The sequence below is a fragment of the Podarcis tiliguerta genome (genome assembly GCF_965153285.1).
Source record: "Podarcis tiliguerta genome assembly, chromosome: 4".
Lineage (NCBI taxonomy): Eukaryota > Metazoa > Chordata > Lepidosauria > Squamata > Lacertidae > Podarcis > Podarcis tiliguerta.
Genome location: NC_139537.1, coordinates 2,542,915 through 2,555,482, shown reverse-complemented (window position 1 = coordinate 2,555,482; position 12,568 = coordinate 2,542,915). Strand labels below are relative to the sequence as shown.

Genomic DNA, 12,568 nt, shown 5'->3' with positions numbered 1-12,568 from the left:
TCCTGGCCTCTCTAGGAAGGCAGCTCGGTTCCCTTTAACCCTTGCCATGCCCAGCGTGCCCATCTCTCCCCTCCGCGTTTTTCTTTCTTTATTCCACTTCCAGAGATGCTTTTGGGGGGACGCCCCCCCCCACTTTCCTTTCCTTCTAGCGCAGTGATGGCGAACCTTTTAGAAACCGAGTCCCCAAACTGCAACCCCAAACCCAGTTTAACCTGCGTATCTCATTTTTTCTGTGTTTTCACGTTTCTTCTTTATGACTGCTGTTGTAATAAATAATCCTTCATAAAAGTTATTGCATTACATTCCTCATTAAATTTTATTTCCATTGATACATGATTTTGTGGTATAACTCCGTGCTTTTTTCCTACTCTCATTTTGACTCAAGAAAATCACCACCGGGAGAAAAAAAATACAGTTCAAATCTGGGAAAATAAATACAGTGAATTTCTTCTCCCGTTAAATTCACAAAATGTTTAGGGGTATGCGTCCCCCTGCGTCCCACAGGAAAAAAGCCTTATTATTACTCCAAAACAAAGTGGTGTCATGAGCCATCAAACCTCGGGAAGACATTTTGTCCAGAAGGTTCCACAATTTCGGCCGCTAGTGTGCACTGGAGGGCTGTACTAAGAGACCCTCTCCCAATTTTTAATATGAGACAATAATGATTGTCTGTGTGTGCACATAGAAATTAATATAAATAAATAAACCCAGCCAGATGGGTGGTGGTGTAGCAAGTAGTCAGGCCAGTCAAATGAAGAATTAAAGCAAGAAGGTTTTAATTGTTTGCCGGCGGCAAGCAATGGCACGGAGGAATAAGTTCCGTAGTCCGGCCCTTCCCAACAGGGGAGGCTTCCCTTTATACATTCTGGAATCAGGTCTTTATCCAATCAAACGTTACAGCATTACTCATACTCTGACAGATACAATAGGTTCTGCCTAGAGACAGGGCCTGAGGAGTTGGCCATGACCCTTCCCTGTCCTTATCAGCCCATCTCTGGGTGTCTCTGGGCAGTGGGTGTCTGAGTGTATGTACCGGATATGGGCCTGGCCTAGGTCAACCCAATGGCTGCCTTGCTTAACATTTTAACTCCCAAAACGCCTTCCCTGAGCACGTGGCCACAGGGGTGGTGGTGGTGGTTATATTTTGCCGTTTCTTCGGCTGCCCTTTGCTCACAGCCTCCAAGGAATGAATTCCTTCGTTGGCTTCCATGGGAAAGCCCAGCGAACATGTCAACCCAGCAGCCCCTTCTAATGTTGCCGTCTTTAGGCTTACTGACCTGGGAGTCAAGCCCTGCTGAACTCAAGGCTCAGATGACCCCGTCCCATGATGTCTGGTGGGATTTTATCTTTTACCTTACCAGCTGCACTGGCTCCTACAGGGTCAGGTTTAAGGTGCTGGTTCTGACCTATAAAGCCCTTCGTGGCCTCGGACCCTCGTACCTACGGGACAGGCCTCTCCTGGTATGCCCCGTGGATGACCTTATGGTCCATAAATAACAACATTTTGGAGGGCCTCAAGGATGTTAGATTGGCCTCAACCGGGGCCAATGCCTTTTCAGCACTGGCCCCGAACAGGTGGAACGCTCTGTCACGGGAGATCAGGGCCCTGAGGGATTTGACATATTTCCGCAGGGCCTGCAAGACGGAGTTGTTCCACCTGGCCTTTGGTCTGGACTCAGTCTGATCCTCCGCTTTCTTTTTTTGAGGGAACCCCTTATATGGGACCCTGTATATAAAATTTCCCTCGGGCCTTTTTCTGGCCCCTATAGGACCAGCATGGATAGCTGACCCTGGTGAATATTTGATGTTTCATCCCCTTCTGGTCTTGATTTGTGAGTCGCCAGTAAAATAAGGCTGCATTTTAAGCTGTATTTTAAGCTATATTTTAATTAGTTGTTTTTTTGCTTTTTTTAAACTGTATTTTACGTTTGGTGTTAGCCACCCTGAGCCCGTTCTTGGCCTGAGAGGGCGGGGTATAAATAAAAATCTTCTTCTTCTTCTTTGTCTTCTTCTTCTTCTTTGTCTTCTTCTATGCAACAAATAGAGACACACAGAACTCACTCTCTGCAATGCAATCTGAAATTTGGGTTTCCTGAAGGTCCTAAGGACTTGGCCAACCTAATATTAAGTAAATAAGGTAAGCCAAAGGTTCTCTCCATATGAACCACCCTCTAGTCTCTGCTTCTCAATTTGTATTGTATTATTTTATGTAGTGTGACTTGCCATTGTTTTGCTGATTACAGTTTAGAAATTATTTATTGTATCTATTGAGTGTGAAGGAGGTGAGGACAGGTGACCCCACCTAGGCCCGAAGTCACCCCAGGCCTCAAGACCAAATTTCCCCTTTCTCTCTTCTAAATATCCACAGCTTCAGCTTTGCTTTCTCACAAGATGCTGCTGCATAGGCAAAACGTTATTTTTATCAGTACGAGAAGGCTTCAAAAAGCTAATGAATAGACTCTATCAATGCCAAGAATAAGCAGGCCTGGGAACTTATCTCATCCAGGGGCAACCAATGTTGGACATGCTGAAACGCAAGGGCTCCTCAACCCCCTTGGCTTCTCATCCCCCTTTCCTGGGAAGGGCGCCAAGAGGAGCTTTCTGTTCATGCTCAGGGAAACTGGAGGGGAATCTATGCTCTGTGCAAATGGCTGTGAACTTGTGCTTGTTTGTGAAGTTATCACACTAGCTCCTTCTACCAGTCCCGGATGGTAGAAATAAAGCTTTTTCTCTGAAATTATCCCTTGAGTGTCTGTTTGACTCCTATTTCCCTCTCCCCGGGTGCAATGCTCTTCCCACCTGAGGGCAAAGCCTGAAAAGTGGACTTCTGTTTAAACTTTTATATATTTCTATTATTATTTTATACTGTACTAATAATTGTTGAATGTTACTTTTTGATGAAGATTGCTTATTTTAAAGTTTTATTATCACATTTTTGTATGGCATTAGATTGTTATAAGATGTACATTTTTTGTTTCTTCAGCCTGTAAACCGCCTTGAGTATTGTAAGGTAGAAAGATGGTATACAAATTAAAAATGATGTTGATGAACCTCGTGGGACTTTGAGCTGCTTCCGGATCCAGCCGAGACTCAGGCAGACTCAGTGGCTGGAAGTGCCTTTGAGCAACTGCAGATGGTTCCACATTCCAGGACCGGGAGAGCCTGGCCTCACGCCTTCGTTTCTTCAAGGCTGGATGACCACAGTGCCCTCCATGTGGGGCATCCCTTGCGCTTGGTCCAGAAGCTTCAGCCGGTGCAGAATGCTGCAGCACGATTGCTGTCAAAGCGAGGCCTTCTCGGCATATGACCCTTTGGCTCAGAGGGCATCACTGGTTGCCCATTGGCTACCAGGCCCAGTTCAAGGCCTTTCCATTATCATAGGGACCAGTTTACCCATAAGATCCCCTCCTTACCCCACAGGCAGACACTTGACCGCTTCAACCACAGGTGCCACGCAAGACCTCAATTGTTTAGTATGGCAGCACAGAGCCTTTGGAACTCCCTGCCTCTTGAGGTCAAGCAGGCACCTCCCTCCCACATTTTGGGGGAACCTGCTAAAAACATGCCTGTGCAGGTGCTTAGAAAGTTGGGGTGAATATTAGCATTTTAACTTAGCTTAATCGTAGTTACTGAAAACCAGACTTTCTCAATTTATTCAGATATACATAGGAGATTGGCTTCTCTCTCCTCAATATTTAGCTATCACAAACTCAGCAACGGTAACAAAGTTGAATGCTGCAAAGTGGACTGTGAAGCCTCCTGCCTGATGTCAAGTGGCAGGGAGTTCCAAAGTACACTTGCTGCCACACCAAAAGATCAATCTTTAAAGTTGGAGGTTCCTACAGGGCAGGGTTGGAGGGTTGCACAGTCAGTGGCCCAGTATTCGTGCTTTCTAAACAAAAGCATATCATTTCCTCTACCAGAAAAGTCTTTTATTCAGTCTCACCTGCGATCATGTGTGCTGAACACACAGAAACACATAGATAATATGAAATAACTGGGAGTTACAGACTCCAGATAACACGCAACACATGTAATCAGATTAATGGAAGAGTACATGATTTCCCCACCATTTTTAAAAACATTGTTTTTATTTCTCTTGGTACAGAAGATAACTTTTCAGAAAGCAATGGTTACAACAGTAAACGACAAATAACTTGTCCTCATGGAATTGCAGACTTTCATCTTGCCATGTGTAAAAGTTTCATTTTATTACACTAAAAGATCACACCACTTCTTCCCATGAGTGCTGGGTGGATTCCGGCAACAGTCTTAACAATTTATATATTCAATAAATTTTGGCCACATGTTATAAAAGGAATATAGATTGTGTTCCCTCACCTTCTTAATTTCCCTTGGCAAACAAAATTTAAGGTACTGAAATTGTGGTGCCCAGAATTGAACACAGTATTCTGGAAACAAAATAAAAAAATTCCTTCCAGTAGCACCTGAGAGACCAACACATTTTGTTATTTGTATGAGCTTTCGTGTGCATGCACACTTCTTCAGATACCATTTTATTTCGACTACGGCAGACCAACATGGTTACTTACCTGTAACTAGAACAGTATTCTGGGTGGGGCCTGACCAAGGCAGAAGAAAGTGGTGCTATTCCTGCTCTTGATCTGATTCTGCCTTCTGCCACATTGGCCTCCGCTCCCCGTTTGGTGTCGTCTGCAAATGTGATGAGCATCCCCTCAGTTCCTTCATCCAAGTCATTTATAAAGACGTTGAACAACAACGGGCCCAGGACAGAACGCTGCAGCACCCCTCTTGTCACTTTTCCCCAGGAAGAGGAGGAACCATGAAAGAGTCCTCTTTGGGTTTGGTCAGTCAAGTCCACCTAACAGTTACCTTGTTCAGCCTCATTTTACCAGCTTCCTCACATAAATATCATGGGGGACTTTGTCAAAAGCCTTACTGAAATCAAGATGCACTATTTCCACAGCAGGCACCTGAGGAACAGTCTGTAACTCCAGTCTGTAACTCCTGTCTGTTTATGTTGTGAATCACCGTGAAATCTTCAGATGATGGGCACATAAATTTTTTAAATGATGATAATAATAAGGATATTGTCAAGCTGGAACATGTGCAGATGAAGGCGACCAAGATGGGGTTATTATTATTTATGCATTTATTTATTATTTATCCATTTATTATTATTTATGCATTTATTTAATTTCTATAGCACCCTACAGCAGGGGTGCCAACTTGAATAAAATATAGAAGGGGTTTAGTAAGCCCCGCCTCGGTTAAACAGTCACAGGATGCGGTGCAAGCATGCCATTTGAATGGCTGTTCCTATGAACTGGGGGGTGGCCCCCTCACATATCTTATTGGGGGGCAAAGACCCCTCAGACTCTAAGAGTTGGCTCCCATTCCCTACACCCACAGGTCTCAGGAGGGTTACAACATAAAGTCACACAATGAAAAAACAAAACACACAGCCCACAACCTGTAACCCCCACCTCCCCACCACATTTTAAAAGGGCATTAGATGTCAATCAGCCAAAGGCCTGTTTAAAGTGGTGTGTTTTTCTCTAGCGCTGAAAGCTGTATATTGAAGGGTTTTCCACGCTTCATATGAATTCTTTGATGGGAACTGAGACTGGAGCTCACACTAAAACGCTTTCCACATTCCACACACTGATAGGGTTTCTCCCCTGTATGAAGTCTCTGATGCCTAGTGAAACTGGAGCTATCAGTGAAGCTCTTTCCACATTCCACACACTGATAGGGTTTCTCCCCTGTATGAATTCTCTGATGGGAAGTGAGATAGGAGCTCTGACTGAAGTTTTTTCCACATTCCACACACTGATAGGGTTTCTCCCCTGTATGAATTCTCTGATGGTGAGTGAGGTTGCTGTTGTTGTTGAATCTCTTTCCACAATCCACACACTGATAGTGTTTCTCCCCTGTATGAATTCTCTGATGGGAAGTGAGATGGGAGCTATTAGGGAAGCTCTTTCCAAATTTGACATACTGATAGGGTTTCTCCCCTGTATGAATTCTCTGATGGGAAATGAGAGATGAGATATGAGCGAAGCTCTTTCCACAATCTACACACTGATGGGGTTTCTCCCCTATATGAATTATTTGATGGCGAGTGAGATTGCCGTTGTCGCTGAATCTCTTTCCACAATCCACACACTGATATCGTTTCTCCCCTGTATGAAGTCTCTGATGGCGAGTGAGATTGCCGTTGTCGCTGAATCTCTTTCCACAATCCACACACTGATGGGGTTTCTCCCCTGTATGAATTCTCTGATGGGAAGTGAGATTGGAGCTCACACTGAAGCTCTTTCCACATTCCACACACTGATAGGGTTTCTCCCCTGTATGAATTCTTTGATGGGAAGTGAGATTGGAGCTCACACTGAAGCTCTTTCCACATTCCAAGCACTGATAGGGCTCCTCCCCTGTATGAATTCTCTGATGGCGAGTGAGATGGGAGTTTTGACTGAACCTTTTTCCACATTCCATGCACTGATAGGGTTTCTCCCCTGTATGCATTCTGTCATGGGAAATGAGAGATGAGAGATGAGTGAAGCTCTTTCCACAATCTACACACTGATGGGGTTTCTCCCCTATATGAATTCTTTGATGGATAGTGAGATTGGAGCTCATACTGAAGCTCTTTCCACATTCCACACACTGATAGGGTTTCTCCCCTGTATGAATTCTCTGATGGCGAGTGAGATGGGAGTTTTGACTGAACCTTTTTCCACATTCCAAGCACTGATAGGGCTTCTCCCCTGTATGAATTCTTTGATGGGAAGTGAGAGAGGAGCACTGACTGAAGCTCTTTCCACATTCCATGCACTGATAGGGTTTCTTCCTAATGAGATTTCCTTGATGGGAAGTGGAATTGGAACTTTTTCCACTTTCAAGATATTTATTCAGCTTCTCCATTGTGGGGATTTTGTCATGGTCACCCTTGTTCTTGATTTCCAGTCCATCACTATCTGCAATGAAGAGTAATGGATTAGCGCCTCAGGGAGAAATTAAGGAAGAATACTTGTTAACTCTGGTAATAGAGGAATAACACAAACGGGTTAGATGGATGGTTTTCTGAAGGGTTGGGTACATTAATTAACGGGGATCAACCGACATCCTTAGTGGAACCTGAGATTCCATAAGCTACTCCAACTTCCCTAACAACTCTGAAGTTTACACTTAAAATGGCCTGGGGAGTTCAGACCAGACTGATCCTTGTTTAGAAGCTGCAATATTGTAATCCCAGGAGTCTTAAGGGGGTGCTGTTGAGGTCTGTGAAAATAGCTCAAAGAGAGCTGTTTTGAAATTAAAAACAGATATTCTGATTCCAAAGGGATCCTTACCAAGAGTGGCCACAATCCCATGATTCTCCTCCATGACATCTTTATGCAGAGCTCTCTGGTCAGGATCCAGCAACTCCCACTCCTCATCTGTGAAACAAACAGCAACATCTTCAAAGCACACTGGACCCTAAAAGAAAAAAGGGAAATGTCCTCCTATGAGACAACAATATTGTTCACCACCACGTCTTGATCTACGACATTGTTCCACTCCTTGGCCTCTGTCCCCACAAGGCAGCTTCCCCTAACCTGATCTGGATCCACAGCCGCTGCTTCCTTTCTGTCCCCAAGAAAAGATGGATGAAGAGGTCTTGCGGGCATCATTCTGTCACCTGCAAGAGGAAAAAGGTAAGGGGGAGGCCCAGAGTGCCTTTTTGTCTCACAGATGAATCAGTGCATCTCAAACTACACAGGGGCCTTTGAGAAAGTCTCGCCTGCTGAGTGCATTTGGATGTTTGGGTGCATTGCAGATGTTAGTTGTGAAAAATATATCTCCCCTCCTCTGGGCTCTTGGTCCCACTATCTCCCCCAACAAAAGATGAAAAGAACCCACAGATGAGTTGGAAAACCAACAGAATGAGACTAAATGGAGAAAAAACTCCTTCCTCCTTACCCAGTGGCCTCTCTCTGGTGTCCAACGGAGGCCTCTCTGCCTCACAGGAATCCAGGTCCATTTCCACACAGAGATCCTTTCCCTGAAAGAGAAACAAGGATTCAAAACAGAGAAAGACAGGTAGTTACCAAAGATGGTAGACTACCGAAAACCTTTTTTGAGATGACAGACAACCTGGATTTAGTTGATATTTGGAGAACAAGAAACCCCTTGGGGAGAGAGGGAATCTTCTTCTCTGAAGCCAAAATGACATGGACAAGAATTGACCAAATATGGATAACTAGAGGTATGGCACCAAAGACAAGAAAGGTGGAAATCTGCCCAAAAACCTGCTCCGACCATAACGCCGTGAAGATGGAGATGAACTTAATACCAATTGGCTCCTTCAGATGGAGGATGAATGATGCCTTATTTAGAGAGGAAGAAGTGACTAAGAAGGCCCAAAAAACCTTGAGAGACTATTTTGAGATAAATATCAATACTACAGTTGAAAAAAGAGTAATCTGGGACGCAAGTAAAGCGGTTATGAGAGGGTTCCTGATACAACAGAATGTATTAAAGAAGAGAGCTCAAAACGAAAAGAAAGATAAAATTTTGGAGAAAATAAAGGAAAGTGAGAAGAGACTGAGAGCAAAACCAAAGTCACAAGAAATCTTGAGAGAAATAAAGTTATATCAAGTACAATATATGCAAATGATAAATCAAGAGATAGAATGGAAAATTAAACAAATGAGACAAAAGACATTTGAGTCGGCTAATAAGTGTGGGAAATTGTTAGCTTGGCAAATGAGAAAAAGACAAAAACTAAATACTATCACTAATTTAGAAGTGGAAGGAAATATCATATAGAACCCAGTTGAGATCAGAAATTGTTTCCAGAGGTACTTTAAACAATTATATACACAAGAGCCACAGAAAGAGATTGATATAGATCGATTTTTGAAAATAAATGGACTACAAAGAATCTCTCCAGAAAATAAATTAATGTTGAACTATAAAATAACTGAACAAGAAGTAGAAAGTGCCATTCAGAACATGCAATTAGGTAAATCTCCAGGACTGGATGGACGGACTTCTAGATACTACAAATCGTTGAAAGAATGGTTGGTACAACCTTTGAAGGAAGTCTGTAATGGAATACTGGAAGGGAGAAAGGCACCAGAGTCATGGAAGAAAGCGTACATCACACTTATACCGAAAACAGAGACGGAAAAGATGCAGCTCAAGAACTACCGCCCCATATCATTCCTAAATGTGGATTACAAAATTTTTGCAGATATTTTGGCCAAAAGACTAAAAAAAGTTCTAGTAGAAGAGATTCACAAAGACCAAGCAGGCTTTCTCCCGGGCAGACATTTATCTGACAATATGAGAAACATAATTCACTGATGCAAAGGAAAGAGGTGCATTTGCCCTGCCAGACCTTAAACTTTATTATGAATCACCAGCTTTCTGCTGGTTGAAAGAATGGCTGCTTCTTGAAAACACAGACATTTTGGATTTAGAAGGCTTTAATAACGCATTTGGATGGCATGCATATTTGTGGTATGAAAAGGTCAAAGTGCATAAAGCATTTAAAAATCATATTGTCAGGAAAGCTTTGTTTAATGTCTGGATAAGATATAAAGACCTACTTGAAAATAAAACCCCAAGGTGGTTGTCACCGATGGAAGCGAAGGCTGTGAAAAAGCTCAATATGGAGGTCAAATGGCTGAAATATTGGGAAATTTTGGAACAGGAGGGAGATAAGTTGAAACTGCAGAGTTTTGAAAAGTTAAAAAACAAAGTGCGAGACTGGCTTCATTACTATCAGATAATGGAGGCATATAAATTGGATAAGAAAACCGGCTTCCAGGTGGAAAAATCAAAATTGGAAACGGAATTGTTAGAACCCAAAACTAAGATCTTGTCAAAAATGTATAACTTGCTGTTGAAATGGAATACTCAGGATGAAATGGTAAAATCTGCTATGATTAAATGGGCACAAGATGTTGGACATAACATAATGATGGCTGACTGGGAACAGTTATGGACCACAGGTATGAAGTTTACGGCATGTAATGCCTTAAGAGAGAATATTATGAAAATGATATACAGGTGGTACATGACATCAGTGAAGCTTGCAAAAATCTATCATTTGCCCGATAATAAATGCTGGAAATGTAAAGAAACTGAAGGCACATTCTTTCACCTTTGGTGGACGTGCCCAAGGATTAAGGCTTTCTGGGAGATGATATATAATGAAATGAAAAAGGTATTTAAATATACCTTTCCGAAGAAACCAGAGGCCTTCCTCCTGGGCATGGTCGGCCATTTGGTGTTAAAGAAGGACAGAACTTTCTGTATGTATGCTACAACAGCAGCAAGAATACTTATTGTAAAATATTGGAAGACACAAGATCTACCCACCTTGGAAGAATGACAGATAGAGGTGATGGACTATATGGAATTGGTGGAAATGACCGGCAGAATCCGAGACCAGGGAGAAGAGTTGGTGCAAGAAGATTGGAAGAAATTTAAAGACTACTTACAGAAATACTGCAAAATTAATGAATGTTAGAATGATGTTGGATTGAGGTTAAGTGGTTTTTAGTAATAATGACATGAAGGAATATGTAAAAACGGATTGTTAAAAGGTGAAAATTCAAAGTCATAATATATTAAGATCAAAGATATGGATAAAGGGAAAGAGGGAAAGGATTTGCTGAATAAATAAATTGAACTGGAATACAAAGAGGGGAGGTGTGGGGAGGTCCGGGAAACAAGCAAATGTAAGATAAGCTATGAAAGATCGAATTGTTTTTTATTGTTTTTTATTTTCTATTTTTGTATTTTTCTTCTTTTTCTTTTTCCTTTTGTAATGTTTTGAAAATGTCAATAAAATATTATAAAAAGGAAAAAAAAAATAGATTTTATTCCATGGATGCCTTACCAGAAAAAAAAAAAGGGCCATCAGTATAGCATTATGGGATGTTATCTGTCCTGTTTGGAGCCCCTTGGGAGTATCCAGAGGAAAGTCTCTCTCACCTGCTTTCTCTCCTCTGCCTGACTCAGGAGGAAACCTTCGGCCAGGGCCACCGCCTGGGAACTGGTCTCCGCTCTGCATTCCCTCACCCAGCTCTCCATCTCCGGGGGAAGGACAGCCAGGAACTGCTCCAAGATCACCAGGTCCAGCATCTCAGCTTTCGTGTGCCTTTCTGGCTTCAGCCACAGATGGTCAAGGTGGTAGAGTCGGCTGCAAAACTCTCGGGGTCCTTTGGCCTCCTGGAAGCAGAACTGCCTCAACTGCTGGCTCTGCACCTCTGCGTGGAGGGTGTCCTCCTCACCCAGGATCTTCTGCACAGAGTTCTCCCAGAATCCCCCAGTGCTCCCAGTTTGGATAGCATGGCCTCTTCCTGCTCCAGGGCCAGCTGAGTCTCGCTCATCCATCTATACTTTCAGGAAGCCTCTGAGAGATCGGAAGGAACCCTTTGGTCTTCTGCCAAGTTCTGTCTGTCGTAGTGAAAAGCTCTAGGAAATCCTACAAAGCAAATACATTGTTCTGCTATAAAGTTTATACACCCTCCTCTCTCTCTTCCCCCCCTTAGCACCCAAGAATCCTGCAAAATCCCTTTGTCAATAAATACAGTATGGGGGCGGGTGAGATTTCAGATTCTTTTGGCAGCAGTGCCATAATTGTTAGGAAACCAGACAAAGAGGCAGAAGAGGCTACAAGCACCAACAATAGTAATGTAAAACCTCAGAGGACAAATGTTAATCCACCAACTTATTCAAACTTGCATTGAGAACATCCATGGCTGGGAATGTTCTCTGATGTTATGGTATGCCCTGACTGCCAAGAATTTGCCTGTGCCAAGGACACAGGTCTTGTGAAAGGCAGAGCAGCATAAAGGAATGAAACAGGGAGAATATATTTATATTCTGCTTTTGAAATTTTGTACGGGTGTTAAATGTGCCATTTTTTGTGATCTGGAAGGCAGTGGGTGAAATCTAAGTGAATAAAATTCCCAGGCTCCTTTAAGACCAGATGCGCTGAGTCCATGTTCTCTGCTTATGGTGATGTTTTATTCTCTGGGCTTGGTCTGACTTACATGTGAAACCATTTCCGGATTGTTTTATTCAGTGCTGTGATATCTTGCAAACTACAAAGAGATCTTTTCTTTAAAATATAAAGCAGTATAGGAATGAAATTATGGTGGTGATGAACTGCATTTTTCTTACCTTTTCAGATAAGAAAACAGGCTGTGTCTGCTACTCAACAAGAAGCTGGTCGTGCTAAATCTGCCAGGTCAAATCCTAGGTCAATCCCAATGGCACAGGCAATAAAAGCAAGGCAGAGGGATTTGCACCCGAATGGGGAGGGGCTGGTCCTCCTTGCACTTTTCGATGCAGGACTTCCCATGCCTTTGTCTAGGCCGCAAGTAAAATGGCACAAGGGTAGGCGGAAAGACTGCAGAAAGCCTCTGCCTGGAACTCAATGCCCAACGGAATATAGTCAATTTCTTTGGTATTTTGGTGGATGGCTCAACAGAGAGGTCCACCGTGGCACCTGAGCTCATTTCCCTTTATTCTATATTTGAAGGTGAAGTGAAATGTACCTATGGAGCCCTTGGCAGAA

At 43.0% G+C, this 12,568-nt stretch overlaps 1 protein-coding gene across 1 annotated transcript in view; it reads right to left on the bottom strand.

Moving 5' to 3' along the window:
• Positions 1-5,615: 5,615 nt before the first annotated feature.
• The window catches only part of LOC310676867 (zinc finger protein 213-like), a gene marked incomplete at its 3' end in the record, with an annotated part of 75,141 nt that continues 68,188 nt past the window's right edge, over positions 5,616-12,568 (bottom strand). The window contains exons 2-7 of the mRNA XM_083439044.1: positions 10,978-11,470; positions 7,951-8,032; positions 7,587-7,669; positions 7,341-7,467; positions 6,467-6,965; positions 5,616-5,646 (exon numbers count right to left, since the gene is read on the bottom strand). Of these exons, the coding sequence (XP_083295170.1) occupies positions 5,616-5,646; positions 6,467-6,965; positions 7,341-7,467; positions 7,587-7,669; positions 7,951-8,032; positions 10,978-11,379 (1,224 nt within the window). The 5' untranslated portion in view covers positions 11,380-11,470. The remainder of the gene's footprint in view (positions 5,647-6,466; positions 6,966-7,340; positions 7,468-7,586; positions 7,670-7,950; positions 8,033-10,977; positions 11,471-12,568) is intronic.